This window comes from Taeniopygia guttata, chromosome 8 (genome assembly GCF_048771995.1).
Source record: "Taeniopygia guttata chromosome 8, bTaeGut7.mat, whole genome shotgun sequence".
NCBI classification, from domain to species: Eukaryota; Metazoa; Chordata; class Aves; order Passeriformes; family Estrildidae; genus Taeniopygia; species Taeniopygia guttata.
The window spans coordinates 18,004,713-18,020,382 of record NC_133033.1 but is presented as its reverse complement, the minus strand read 5'-3'; the positions used below and the strand labels follow the sequence as shown (position 1 = coordinate 18,020,382).

Here is a 15,670-nt window from a genome sequence, read left to right as displayed (position 1 = left end):
GTGGACTTGGTGCCCTGCTCTGCAAGCCAATCCCTTACGTTGTCTATCCATCAGTCTGGTACATTGCTGTGTTCATCTGACAAATTTACTCTAATCATTTAGCAATTCATATCTCAAATGGACTAGGGAATTGTATCTAAATTTTCTGTAAAGGGAAACAATGGACTTGAGACTGTGCATGAAGAAATTTGATATGCATCAGTATTGTGAGAACAGAAAGTACAAGATCTTAACAGGAGGCAGATTATGTTTTTGCTAATACATATGTGCACATGTATATTTATATGTATATATAAAGGATATAAAAAGGAGAAGTTAAAGTTGTGTTTTCCAAAGCCACTGTTGTAGTGGTTAAGGGCTATGGAAAGTATAGGGTGTGTCATACATGGGAGAGAGGTGCTGAGGAATTGCAAACTGGGGAAGGAGTTGTGGGGTTCAAATGAAGGAAAGAAGCAAAGAGAGTAGTGGTGCCTACTGAGAGATAGCTGGAGCATCTGGAGATGGAAGGCAGAGCACAGCAAACCAGAGGGTCAGGAATCAAGATGAATTGCTTTCTGTGCTGCACCTGACCCAGATTGGGACTGTCTAGGTTAGATTTTGCGAAGCTGAACTAGATCTGTCATGCAAGCTGTTATTTTCACAATGTTTCTACTTTCTCTATTCTTAGTAAATGCAGTTTTCCACAGCCCATGAGGCTTCATTGCGTGGTTTGGATATCAGTTGCTTCAGAAGCTTGTTCCCTGGCATCAGCAAGCAAAGCAGCTGAGGCTTCAGGCAGCCCAGGGCTGTGGCTGCAGAAGATGGGGGCTCAGCACAGCCCTCTGCTTCTAGAAGGGTGTGCAGAGGCCATCCAAACACCACCCGGGGAGCTGCCTTTCTAATCTGCCTCCTCTTGCTTGCCCTTCAAAAGAGTTATTCTTCAGTGCAGGGGAAGGAAATAATTGTTATCACTAGATATTGATACAGATTATTTAAAGATGGAAGATGTGGGATAGTGACAGATTGTTTCAGAACATTAAATACCAAATAAAAAATACCATATAAAAATACCATGTGAAAAAATCTATTTAGATAACTTGCAAGTGGATTTGGAGAACAGAGAACTGATTTACTTGGCTTCAACCTAAAAACTAGGGAAAAGACCTTGTATTTTTCTCAGCATTTTTTGTTGGGTAGCTCTTGGCTACGTTGTTCTAGTGTGTGAATTCCCTTTTTCTAAAGGCGCTCTCTGATTTATCTTCAAAGAGTATTTCTCTTGGTTCATTATTTTGACCTAAATTGTGTCTTTCATAGGTGACTGGGTTTTTTTAAATTTTATTTCTTCTCTGAAACCGTTTGCTCAAAACGGCATTTTTCCTCTACAGCTATTTTTCGTTAAGTATTCGCTATCCCAAGAAGCTATTGGCTATTTATCAATATTTGATCTCTCTGTAAAGCATACTTCTGTGGGGTGAATGTTTATTATGAAATGGTGTCTCTAAAGTGAATCTTATCTGTTCTTGATCTGCCTCAGTCTACCTCTATCTTCACTTGCCTAGTGGCTTGAAGAAGTACTAAATCTCTCTATTTTAACAAAAGTAAATGCAGTAATTACAATAGCAAATACTGAACAGCAAAAGCAGATGCATTAGAATCCAGCACAATACAATTTCCAGCAGGTGCTTAGCAAAGAGCTTCAATCTGTGCTAAGTGTTTATAAGTATAAAAGAAGAAATCCCCTGCATTTCTTTAAAATGTAAATATCACAAAATGTGTTTTCAGCAAAATGAAAATAGTAAAATAAATAGGAGATAATGCCATGTATATTGACTACCTCTTTGGCAGTTGTTTGGTCATATCAGCCAGGCTAAACATTATTGAACCCAATGTACTCTTAATCCAACTCCTTTTATTTCAGTGATGAAACTGAAAAGACTAGTGATGAACCTAGACAGAAAAACATTGCAACACTTCCTTTATTATACTTTTTATTCAGCCTATGGGAGCTAAAATACTGATGCTGTTAGAGACCAAAGAGTTTTCATTAGGAGATGATAAAAGCAGTAAAAAAAAAAAAAAGTGGGAAAAAAATATTTTGAGGGCTTCTCTTTGAGTTTGAATGGAGGTACATATTAGGTGAAAAGGAAATTATCTTTAATGCAGGCTGCACATCCCACTAATGACAAAAGTGTTTCTTCTAAGAGTAAACTGAGGCCTCTGAGTTGGTTTATGGATATCCCAATAGACATGGTTGCATTACTCTGTCCTCTGCCCGCAGGCAGTCACTGAGAGCTTTTTCTGAGGTACTCTTGTTGCCATAGATAATTTTGCAATATATACGTAGAGAAAAATCGATGCCCTTTTAAAAATAGTTTGTTTAATGCATTTTACATATTGTACTTTCAATAGGACTAAGTATTTCTGGCAGCCTCTTAAGATATCCATTATTCATTATTCATTAGCTGAAATTTCAGTCTACCCAGAAAGTACAGCATTCAAAGGTCTTGAAGTTCAGGATGTGCTAGTATTTTTTAACTTTATTTTTCTGAATATCCAACTATAGATCAGTGTTGGTTTCATAGTCGAATGTTCAGCAACTGAATCATGATTTTTCTTTAGAAACAGAGATCAAATTTCAGGTTTGCTTTTTGTCTTGTAAGCATTTTGAATTCACTGAGAGTATATTTTGTTTTGCTTCACTGAGACTAATGAATCTAAAAATGTTATTTTATTTTTCTAGTATTATATATTAAGTTATATATTCTATAACTTCATTCAGAGTTCTACAGGTTCGAAAAACTTCCTTCATATAGGTAACTCATGAAAAAGTACTAAGTTTTCTCATTAGGTAGTTCTGGGCATATGCTGTAATGAGACAGATTTTTGTGGCTTAATTAATAGAAAAAGACCCCAAACCTTCCCTATTTGGAAAAGTGCTCTTCAACATGCAATTCTGCATTATTGTAGATGCTAAAATTGTGTTGTTAGGGTTTTCCAGACCAGTGTGTCTCAAAGAGGAGTAATATTAGTCTGCTGCCACCCATGCCTGAGAGGGAGGGAACACAGGTTGCTTTGTATGCTCCTGTTCTTCCTGCTTGCTCTGAGGATGCCTCAGTACTAGTATGTTTTCTTACAAAAATTGTTGACATTTACTCCATTTCAGTATGTAATTATTAATTAGCATACTTTTGATAATATTATGAGGTTTTAGATGTAAATATGAAAGTTGAGACTGTTGAAAATACCCTGATTGCATTTGCATGAATAAAATTGCTTAACTGGTGTGTCAGCTGGGCTAGCTTTTGGTGCTGTCCAACCATTCACATCAAGATGAGATGATGTTCTTTGGTAACTGGAAGATGCTTTTTGCTGCTTTCTTTTCTAACTGAAAGGTATTTGTTGCTATTAATTGTTATGAAGTGAATCCTTGTCTGTATCCTATGAATTCTGTTTAAATGTGTGCTTTTGATAATGAGGAAGAAATTTCAGACAACCAGGACTTCAAGGTTTTGATAAAATAATCAAGAATGGAAAAAAAATGATGGTATACAAATACTCACAGATCAGACCTACAGCACTGCCATTTGTCCTCCTCCCCTCATTAGTTAAGCTGTTTGTTACTGCCTCATTTGTATTATCTACTTTTGCACCCTGTTCTCACTAATCCTTTCCCCTGCATTTGTTTTGTTATGAGTTATACAAGTACACACATTGTCGAGGAACCTGATTTTCAAGTGCTTGTACTATTAAACAATCACCAGTTAGGCAAGCTGCAGACTACAAATGTGATGATTTGCACTATTATTTTGGAAACATCTAAGGCTTTGTGAAAGTGCTTGTATTGACAACGTTTTTAAAACATGCATGTAATTCAAGATATGTGTTGGTAGCTAAAATGTTGTGTGTAATTCTTATGTGCCATAAAATATCTATTTCAGGTTTGCCAGAACCAAACAGAGACAGTATATTCCAAGGACTGAGAATGAATCAAGGATTCTACACATCTAAAGACTTCTTACCTTTGGTAGCAATGGCAAGTAAACCAGGTGTGTGGTACTATGTTCTTGTTGTAATCACATTCAGTAAGTCATTAGCAGTTATTATTTTATCAAACTGGCTACAAAGCAGCACATCCAGTTACAAAGTACCTTCCACTGAATATGTCTGGGACAGGGTCTTCTCTTGGTGAGGGGCAACCGTAGGAGCATGGTCAACAACGTTAGTCCCAGAGATTATTAACTGAAGAATCATGTATATAAATCTAAATTTACGGCAAATAATTTCCCCTAAACAGTTATATTTGTTATTTTGAATTATAGTAAAAAGATAAGCTTCTCCTCTATATGAAGTATTTTGATAAAAAGAGAATATATAAGATGGTTTGAAAAAATCTGATATTAAAAAAGATGTTTCTGACTTGTATAAGCAGCTGAATTGTAGATTGTTGATAAAGTCTATTACTTGATCCCAAGTCATATGCTGCACACATTTAAATCAGCACTGGTTCCTTACCCAGTGAACTTACAGCCTAAAACTCAGGACAACAGGAGTATGACAGGAGTTAATAAGAAGGTGCTCAATTCATAGGCACCAAATGCAGTCTTGTTTTATGATTTCACATCTTTCTTTGAGCTCAGAGGTAGCTGCATTTGCTCCCTAAGGAGTACAGATGCTTTCAGTGTCCCTGAATATTAACTCATAAGCCCCAAATACGTGATTTCTATACCACATTTCTTCATGGTCTAGATTCCCCAGATAAAAAAGAAATTCATATACAGGGGTTCTTTTATTTATTTAGGACAGAGTGTGGTATTTTACATCTGACTTAATATAACTTTTTTTATCTACAAGTTGATTTTCATTTCAGCATTCAGAAATTTCTTTTAACATCATATAGGATTGCCTGCTTGTTTAGTAAACTTTTCTTAAACAATTTGGAGGAATATATATTCTGGGGCAGATTATTCTGCTTATAAAAGTGAAATTTATTACCCCACTTGATGCAAAATATTTCAGAAGGGAAATTCTGCATCCAATCTATCCCATCTCTGCTGTTTTCATCAAATGCTTATTTCTGTCTGTTTTCTTAAGCTCAAAGTAATCTTAAATGATTTGGGAAAAAGGGGTAAGGTTTTGGGTTTGCTTTTTGAAGGCAGAAATGCTTAAAAATAAAACAAATTGAGAATATGCAGTCCAACACATTTGTAGATTAACAAAGGAAATATAAATTCTGCAAAACAAAACTCTCTTGAAACATTTTGACTAAAAATACTTTGTAGAATTCTAAGATATGTAGCAGTTGCATACTGTAAGTCACCTGTCTGCATGAGGCTCTATATACTGTGATCCACATATTTCGAAATATTGCAAAGTAGCTCTCTTGATTAGCTAGCATATGTGATAATATGGGTTTTTTTATATTAAGTCTACAATGGGAAAAAGGATGAACTTGGATCACCTTTTCTGATTGACAGTAATAGATAGATCTTTGGTGTTGTCTGCTAATTAACATGGTCTCTTTTACTTAATTTTACTGTAGCTAAAGCCACCTTTTGCTCTTTAAGGCATGGAATTATAAAATAAAATATACACATACTACATCCTACTCTATCCTCCTTTTTCACTGTGACAGTTATCTAAATAATAGACATAATAGACTTATTCATGGTGAGATACGTATTCTGCCTGCTTATTAATTCTGAATGCCACTTGTTAATACACTTTCCTAAAAAAGGGTTTCCTCTTGCAAATACATGGCTGTGAATTTACCTCAGGAGTGTGTTCCCAAGAGCAAAGCAGGCTGCTCTGACTGATCCCTTCTAGACTCACACTCTAATGGCACTCTGAGCTGCCAGCCCCCTGCTTCATTTGTGCTTTTTCCACTGCTCAATTTGTATGGACTATTAAGTTCACTAAAAATAAATGAGATAAGTTTAGAGAGAATTTTAGACTGAGAATCTTAGTAAATAAATAGTAAATGTGACACCACATACATGGGCGGGGGGGAATTTATATAATTTGTCATTTGCATTTGCAAAATGCATTCATTAAGCATTTTTCAAGTGGAAAGAGAATAGGTGTATTAGGATGTTGTTTCTCACTCTGCTTATATGTCTAAATGAAAAGGATTGTTTACTTCAGTAATACTTGTGTCCCACAATTCCATGTGAAAATCTGCTGTAGCAGGATACTTGAGTTAAAGTACAGTAGGTAGATGGCCAACTTAGTGCCTCCTGACTGGAACTGTCCTGGACTCATGAGAATATAGCTTTGTATTATTTATGTCAATATTTTTCAACCATTTGTCTAATCAACAGTTTGTTGTTATGATGATGTTATGATGTTATATATCACTTAAACATGTGATAAAAATGCAGTCTCATCCAGGGAACAGACACAGTTCAGTTTTACTTAACTATTTCTTCTTTAATTGAGTCATTAAATACAAGCTGTAAATGATAAATACATAAATGTTGTCATTTTCTCCATGTAACTTTTTACAAATTATTTATAGAAAACTAGTGTAGATTAAACATTTTCTTCCAGTAGAAGAACTAGGAATTATTGTAACAATATTATTTTCCTTCATGTTCAGCTGATGAATAGCCTCAGAGAACCATGTCACACCAGAACAATGTCAGTGCTTTATAGAAATCTGAGGGGACTGATGTTGGTATACTACCACACAAAATTGTAACTAATAACAACTGGTCATCCTTTTTTGTTGTTGTTTTGTTCTGATTTGTTTCATTGTTGTCGTTGTTTTGTTTTTTGTTTTTTTTTTTTTTTAGCTGGCGGATAATGAATCTGAAGGGAGAAAAACTTACTTTTTGAATTAAACGGTCTCACAATTCTAGTTTCAGTCTGCCATGACCCACAATCCTACAAATATGTTGTCATTTGAATTCTTTCTCAATAGAAAGATGCAGCTGCTTAGAGTACTGACTATGAAATTATGTATATGAGCATATCTTAAAAGGGGGAATAAAACTGTCTTTCAGTGGAGCAGAATAATTTGATAGTGACACTCCATGCCTGGAAACTGTAAGATGCAATTTTACACTGCTTTGAGTACAAGTACCTTTTGAGCTGTCATGCAGAAATGGTTTCTCTACTTGAAAATGGGGTTTTCCTTTTATCTTTCAGGGATGTGTGCCTGTCACTCTCCATTGCCACCAGTCCATGGAACTGTGATTGTACTCGGAGCAGGGGACACTGCTTTTGACTGCGCAACGTCTGCTCTGCGCTGCGGAGCTCGTCGCGTCTTCATGGTCTTCAGGAAGGGATTCACTCATATCAGGGCTGTCCCAGAAGAGGTAAAATTCAGTAGCAGCATTTCTGAGAAGGCATCTTAGGTATTTCTATGTGGCCTGAAAGCGTGCTACAGGTACTTAGCAGATATCTGGTAAAGGTTTTGTTTATAAAACCTTTATTGAAATGTATGAATGTTTATTAAAGATCTGAGGCTCACTTTGTATACTTTGTATTTAAATAATTTTCTACTGTTGTATGTTCCCTGACAAGGCAGAGAGATGTATTTGCAACCAGGGAATAGAATTTTTTGTAAGTTAGGAAATTAACTAAAATTTTCAATGTGGGAATCAAATAGCCATTAGAGTATTGTAGTTATCTCTTCAGATCATGATTAGATTCTATGATGATATCTTCTGGCTGTTGTTTAAGGAAGCTCAATGATTCTGACATTGCCTTGTGAGCCTATAAAAGACTTTCTTTCTTTCCTTTCTTGCTGGTAAGAAAATTACTTACAGTGATTTTGGCTTTGAGTCACTGCCAATGATAGTGAAGCAATGCTATTCATCCCATATTTCAGCATTCTATTTGGTTTTTAATTTGGCTTTGTACTTTGGCATTTATTAGGTCATCTGCACATTTTGAAATTATTCTGCTTCCTTAATTTATATGTGCTACAGGAGGGTTTTTAAAGATTTTTCTTTCTTATTTTGGTGGTCTTTTTCTGTGCATTTATTTGGTACATTACACTTTTATATACTTGGGACTAGCACACCATCTAATGCATCTTTATCATTTGTAGCAGTAGTTGGTTGTCTGTTTCAAGAATGTGGCACCTGAGATCTTCCAGAAGGGAACTGGAGCTGCAAAGAAAGTAATAGAGGGTTTCTAGTAAATCTTGCATGATTTACTTCTGTTGCACTTCAGTCAAGAGTTCTAGACACAATGAGATTACTGAAGCCATTGCACAGCCTTTAATAGAAGCCTGGGTAAATTTCTAAAAGTTGTCAATTTTTGTACTCATCCAATCATGCAGTGAGCCTTGAAAACAGTAAAATAAAAGTAGCTTTATTTAGTAATGGCCATGATAGAATCATGTCAGGTGGGATATTACATATTCAAAATATTGTGTAAATAGAGACAATCAAATTCTGAAGATGATTGACTTAAGCAGTTTTACCACAGCAGAAGATCTTAAGTCTGTATTGTCGCTCAGAAAAATGTTGTTTGTACATGGTGGTCAGCATTTAATAAAATCTTAAAATCATAGTAAACACTAATCAGGGCATGGATTAAGTTAATATTAGGCCAATTCTTAAAAGATATTTATGTAAGAGAAATCTTTTGCCCTCAAAGAAGTTAAACATATTCAAAGTAATGAAAACATAAGAAAATATATTGGAGTAATATTTGACTTCAAAGTTTACTTACTGCCACTGCCTGATTTGATAGCATGAGAGACTCTGAAGCTGACAGGAAGATGACTGGCTGCATACTGGACATGGCTGATTTCTGCTATAGTAAAATCCATGGTAACATCTTGAGTCAAAAAATGTTTCCTGGTTGGTTTGTTAGGGGTTTTTTCCCATGAAAATGCAGCATGTTAAAGTTATATATTTTATTGCTTCTACTCCACAGATGGAACTTGCAAAAGAAGAGAAGTGTGAATTTCTGCCTTTCCTCTCTCCTCGGAAAGTTGTTCTTAAAGGTGGACAAATTGTTGCTATGGAATTTGTTCGAACTGAACAAGACAGTGAAGGAAACTGGAAAGAAGATGAGGATCAGGTTGTCCGTCTGAAAGCCAATGTGGTGATCAGTGCCTTCGGCTCCGTCTTAAGTGACAATAAAGGTAACTCTGACTAATGCAGATACAGACTGTTCTTTTAGCTGCATGTTCTGTCCTTTAGCAGGTTTGTGAAATGAGTCTTCTGGAGGTTACTCAGCTTGTGACTGCTGGTACTCTTACAAGGGTTTGACTTTCAGGTGCACCTTTTAGAAAAAGACTTGGGCGTCTGGTAACTAAGCAGTTCTCTGCATATTGCTGTATAGAGCTGGGACTCAGCATTGAGGTTCAGTTCCTCAGCATATATTTTCCTTCTCAGTGCAAGTGGGATCTCAAAGAAACTCTTGGGAATTTCTTCTGGTCTCATTAATTAACTCTAGAGAAACTCATTATGTTACATCTTTAAGCTGAACTGTTCTGATCTCTGAAATGTCTTTTTTTTTTTTTTTTTAATTTCGCAAATTAAACAGGCATTGAAACATTCATTATTCTGGTTCAGCTGGTCTGGGTATTACTTATTTCTTGTGCATATACAAGAGAACTGAGACTTCTCTCTTACACAGTATTTCTTAGTTGCACTTTACAAGGTTCAGTCTTAAAAATCAGTGATTACTTAATTCTGTATTAAAGATACAGAAATTGGTACAGAGATTGGATGAATTGTCTCCATTTAGCAGCGAGATCAACATGAATACAGTCAAGAGCATGGGAACTGAGCAGTGTTAAGACTGTTCTCCTCTGACACTAGGTAGATTTTAGGAGTTCAGGCACCTACATTGAGTGTGCCTCAGAATAAAAACACTGACTCAGCAGAAGACACATTGATACAATGGGAAGGTCCTGCTAACCTAGACGGTCATACAGTTTAGCAGGTTCTGAAAGCCTTGGTGAGCAATGTGCCTGCCTCTCCTGGGCATGGTCATACCAGCCAGTTAACCCATGACTTGTCATGGTCCTGTTGTCATGGTCCAGAGCATAAATGCTCTGACAGAGGACTTGGCAAGTGCCTCAGATTGCACAAGACCAGGAGATTTGGTATTCAAAATTTCTCAGCGTAATGTACTTTTGTGAATCTTTGCAATCAAGTAAAATGGTAAATCCTCAGTGATGTAAGCAGGCTCTAAACCTGAATGAGGTACTCAGCACTGCCTGCTCAGCATCCAGTTGTATAGAATGGCAAACCATCCTGCTACCATGAGAGGACTCTAAATCCTCTCAGCCTGGTATTTTGAGGAACATGTGAAGTGAATACCAGGAGCATTCCTATCTTGTATGTGCTACTAATGCTTTGAGGGAGTTTCTTGCATCCTAGGCTGTTTCTAGACAGTGACTGCTCCCAGCTCATTACTCAGTACTGCTTGCTGGCCTGCTGCTGCCTCCTGCTCTGCAGGGCACAGGAGAGAACAGACTGCCATTCCTCTTGGAGCTGTATTGCTGTGGAAAGTCTGGCATTTGTGTAGGTCATATATTAGGGCTCAGTCTAACCTCCAGGACACAAGAAGAGGAAGATTAAGGGTTTTTTTTAAGAGATTCATTAACTACTCTGATGCTGAGAATTTTGGCAAATTTTGTTAGTTTTGTGGGAAATTTTGCTTTTAAAACCCTGTGTTTAGGTTTTTTGGAATGGTTTCTAGAATCGCATGAGGTAAATCAATATTAACCTATTCAGTCAATATATTTTGTTGTGATTCATAGACCCCATGATACAGGAGTGATTCTGTTTTCTCCCACGTTAAAAATTATCTCAACTAAAAGATTGAACTTACCTTGCTAAGCAGCTAGTAAGTACTGTGCCATAGTACTGTGCCAGTCTTGTATTTCCTAGGGCACATTCACAGTCTAAATTAATTGTTGAGAGGTTTTTAAACACGAATATAAAATGGGAGGGGAATTGTCATGCAGTGAGCTGATCATGAGAGAATAGAGTCATTTACTTTGGGAGTGAGCAAAACACCTCAGTTTCATGCTGTATTTTGGGTGAAACTGCTGTTAGAAGAGCAATCAATAAAAAGGAAAAATGCAAGTCATTTGTTTTGGATGTTGTAAGAGTGAAAAGAAACTAAGACTTGAGTGCATAAAGTACTTATTTTGAGCATACAATTTCAGTTGCCTTTAAGTCCTTTTTTTTTTAAGCTGTATTAATGAAAGTCAAATTTGCTTTTCACCATTGAGCTGGATTACAACCAAAACCCCAGACTACTTCAGTGTACGTAACAAAAATAAATGAAAAAGAAAAAAAAAAACACCAAAACATTTCTTAATGTTTTGTTGTGTTTTTCTGTTTTTGTGGTTGATTGTTTTTTCTAAATTAAGTACACTTCTGTATTCAAGATAAGAAAATATTCAGGTATTCCCCATAGGAAGATGAAGATGTAAATACTTGAGTACTCAAAACTGGACAATGCCATGAGCAAACTGATTGGACTTGGAACTTGATCTAACTTTGAAGGGAATGAAATAGGCAACCTCGAGAGGGCCCTTCTGGTCTCAATTATTCTGTGACTGGGTGACTCAGGTGCAGGTTGAATAAACATGTTAATTGCTGCTCATACAAAGAACTCTGTCAATTGACCTAATTCACGAGGCACCTCGGGGAACTGCAAATGTAGTATTGGTATGGGCTAATATAGCAGGTTATATCCTATAAAAGCTGGTTCTACTGATAAAACAATAAAGACAATACTGTCAAAACCTGAGAGATTAAAATTAGATAAAGCCCCAGTTCAACAAAGCGTTCAGGGCAGCCTTGATGCTCGTGTTGGAAAGTTTTGTAAGAAGCCATAAGTGTGTGGGTGACTGAGCAGAAATAGCTCATAGGTTAGAAAGTTTTTTCTAGTCTATTATCCTCAACAAGATGTTTCCTATTCTTGCATGGCAACTATTAAATTTGCAACTGAGATTCCATGCATTCACAATAGGTATTTAGTCTTTTTTGTTTTGTTAATATAAAATGATGATGGTGTTTTTGAGCAACAGTTGTAGTGGATATTCATCCTCCCATAGGGAATCATATAAATGCATCACTTACTTTAAAAAATTGACTCCTAGTTCCATTTTGTGTTCCTGGAGTTGCTTATAGTTGAAACAGGGGTGTTGCCTACTAGACTGTTTCAAAGTTACTATTTTACTAAAACCAGTAAAAAACCAGCCCGACAAATTGTTCAAATCCAGCTGCTGCAGAAGGAGTAAGAAAAATATTTTGCTTCTCCTTGAAGAAAAAATTTTTTGCAAGTACAAGCTGCTTTATTTTAACTGCAAACCCTACCAGAGCCTTCAAGCCATCGTAACTGACCCACAAAAATAAAGAACTGTGAGAGGAATTTTGTGCTTTTCCTTTGGCTATTGATTTTTCCTTAGTTTGTTATTTTTGAGGCTTACAGTGTGCTAGTGAATTACTGAAATGTCTTCTGTCACCATTCCTAATTGCAACTACTTAGCATATACACTTAGAGTTCTGTGTGCTCCCTCACACTGTGTTCAGCCTCTGCATCCTGCTTAACACCAAGTCCCATTGGTTTTAAAGTCTGAACTTTGAATAACCCTTTTCTAATCCTTCTGATAAGCAAAGGGAACAATGCTTTAGAACTGCAAAATTTTGTAACAAATGCCCTAGTTTGGATTTATTTTCTTGAATTCCCAATGAGAACCATGGAGAAAGTATGGAAAATAGTACTGAAAATGCACTACAAAATTCAGTGCAGAGCAAAAGACTAAGCCAGGATAGGGGGCTGGCAACCTAATTTTATTTTGATCCTCTGTTTAGCAGGCAGCAGCAAAGAGGAAGAATTCACATATAACCAGAACACTGAATCTTAGCATGATAATAATGTCTGTTTTATTTTCTTGGAGCAGCAAAAAAGAGAAATGAAAAAATATCCAAGCAAAATCCAAGTACCACCTTTATAAAAAATCCCAGAAGTAGTAAGTTATTTGTGAGCCAAAGTATGTTTTATGAAAATGTTGGTAGAACGTAGGTATTGCATCACTGACTGAAGGGCAAAAATTTATTTCATAATTCCAGGAATCTGTCATAACTTTCAGATATTTTGCTTTTACTTTTAGTACAACTGTCATCTTTCTTGGAAACTGTAGTGGCAAACCCCAGGCTTACTGCTCCACTTGAATAGTTCAACATACAATAAAGATAACATTTCCCAAGTTGTTTACAATTTTATGCTTTAACCCACTCATAGTTAATTTTTATGTCTGCAGTTTGAGAAGCATTTGCTAGGGAACAAAAGAAAAAAAGTTTGCAGAACTCTGACCTCATAAGTGAAAAATATTTTAATTTTCATTTGATCAAATATAGAACTCCAAATGGCACAGAAACCAGGAGTTCTGGAACTTGGAAGGACTGTTGAGTTTTCTTTATAGAACCTACTCAGACAACTGGGTAACTTTGACCTCAGAGCACTGAAGCCTTGACTATCTAATGAAAGAGTAGAGGGGAGGAGGGGAACTGTGATACCCTAGCTGGGAATGCCCTGGCATCTGCCTGCTAGCACAGCATCTGCCTTGCACCAACAGGCTTTGAGGCACCAGATTTATTTAAAAAATTGTTATACAAAACTTAAATTTATATATGTTCAAAAGAGTCCTATTGAAATAGATAGGAGTTTTCCTGCTGAGTCACTTGGAATAGGATTTTTTCTCCACAAATAGGTCTATTGAATGAGTTTGGGTGCAGCAGTTTCATGCTCTGAAATGATTACCCGTTCCCAATATCAAAAAGTGACTTCATGACCATTTCTAAAGCCTTGTTTACTTGGGGCAGAAATTGTACTCTTTGAGTTTATGCACATCAGACACTTCAGCTTGCTGGTGACAGAAAATAAAATAATTAGCAGCTTGCAGCAGGACCCTGTCCCACTGTAACTGGACCCAGCTTTATCCAGTCAAACCACTTTTTAATCCTATTCAGGACAGTAGTGGGGTAGAATGTTGGAAGCATGATTGTGCCTTTCTTTATTTGCTGGGCATTTAGACTGGGCAGTGTCAGCAGTTAATCTGTTAGTACATGTGACAGCTGTAGTTATACATTTCAGATTAAGAAAGTTACTGTAGATTTGTATTTTTCAGAAGTAATGCTACTATTCACTTTAAAGGAATTCTGTAAGATGGATATCAAAAATAACATTAATGAGCTACTAAAGCTAAAATTATAGGAACTTAACAAATTGGTTTAACATAAAAACCATTAAACTGTTTATTGAAGCTTCACAGATATACTGCAGCTAATGAGCATTTCTGCTATTTAAATAAGCCCAAATTGAACACACATTACATAGATGCATAATTAGTCATGGCAGTCACACAGAGACTCACTTTTAAAGCTTTATTTGAGGAATCTTTTCCATTTGATTTGTTTCGTTAATTAAAATATTTTTTCTGTATTCACTTATATTTTAATATTGTTTTTGCAAATGCTATAATTTGCTGCTGTGTTTCCATTTGTGTTTGTTTGCTCTGTGAATATAGTGAATTTGGAAAATATATTCAGCTCTTCCTTTTGTTTGGTGTTATTTGTGTTAGCATCACTTGATAGCGGTAGAATAATTAAATTGTATGTTATCTTTCATCCAGAAGGATCTTTTCAAATGATATATAATATCTCACTAGGCTGGGGAGGAGATTGCAGCGCAAACACAGGATTGTCATTTGAATTTTCAAGAAAAAAGATATGTTAGTTTTAAACTTTGAAGACTGAAACTGAGAGGGTGAAGGTTTTTAAGGGTACTCTTTACCTCTGTCCCAAATCATGCACCAACATTAAATACCTGGTTTGCTTGTTCAGTGTCAAACACCAATTCAGAGAACCAATAGTTCAAGCTCTGATTTGGCTCTTGGGCTCTCTCTCACCCTTGCAGGGGCAGAGAATGGACTTTGCTTTCTGAAAAGTTCTCCCCTGCTTTGTGCAGGATGTCTGGGAGGCGCTGCCTTCAGCCTCCCAGCTACAAGTATCAGATCCAAATTGTGAGAATTTTAGGAGCTCTTATATAAAATGCTTTTGAACCATGCCCTTTTTTTATATAACCTAAATCTTGGAGATTATAAGAAAGAAATACATAGCAGTTGGATACCGTGTCAACCTTGCCACCAGGGAAGTGGTTTTTCTCGATTTTAAAAATACTGATCAGGCAGACAAATCCCCAGGCCTGGAGAGATGTTTCAGGTGAAGATATGTTGGGCATTCTTCACACTCAAAAAGCTTTTGGTATAATTATGTCCAGACAGCTATTTTAGAACAAAGCAATTCAAAGAGATTTGAGAAAGGTATTAGATATAGGACAACAGAAGTAATACCCTATTTTTCCACAAGATGAAATAAGTAGTCAGAACTCCAAGTTTTACATAATTTCTTTTGAAAAACTACATTTTTGACAGCATGTTGTCCTCAGACACCTTTACTGTGGTTCGGTCCTGTCTCAGACAGAAGTCATCTATTGAATCCCCACTACGAAATCCTGCGGTACCAAGTTTTCCTCTGTTTTTTTCCAAACATGTCTTTACAAGCCTGTACATATTTAACTTGTGAGAGCCGTCTAGACCACATGCTGAGATGGCACCACTGCATGCCATAAGTTATCCTATATATGACAAATATAAGATGATCAAAAGCTTTCTTGAAGTACAGACAGTCTGAGGCACAAAGAGAAA

The 15,670-nt window shown here is 36.3% G+C and overlaps 1 protein-coding gene across 17 annotated transcripts in view; it reads left to right on the top strand.

Moving 5' to 3' along the window:
- DPYD (dihydropyrimidine dehydrogenase) overlaps positions 1 to 15,670 on the top strand; it is a 438,624-nt gene that overhangs the window by 213,664 nt on the left and 209,290 nt on the right. For 16 of the 17 annotated variants that reach the window (XR_005981107.2, XR_004368573.3, XR_012057143.1 and 13 more), the window contains 3 exons: positions 3,918 to 4,025; positions 7,126 to 7,295; positions 8,869 to 9,079. Coding sequence is in view for 13 of the 17 variants with exons in the window: in XM_072932831.1 (XP_072788932.1) it covers positions 3,918 to 4,025; positions 7,126 to 7,295; positions 8,869 to 9,079 (489 nt within the window). In the remaining 4 variants the exon portion in view is untranslated. Of the gene's footprint in view, positions 1 to 3,917; positions 4,026 to 7,125; positions 7,296 to 8,868; positions 9,080 to 15,670 lie in introns of those variants that run through there. The other variant, XR_012057144.1, reaches the window with a different exon arrangement.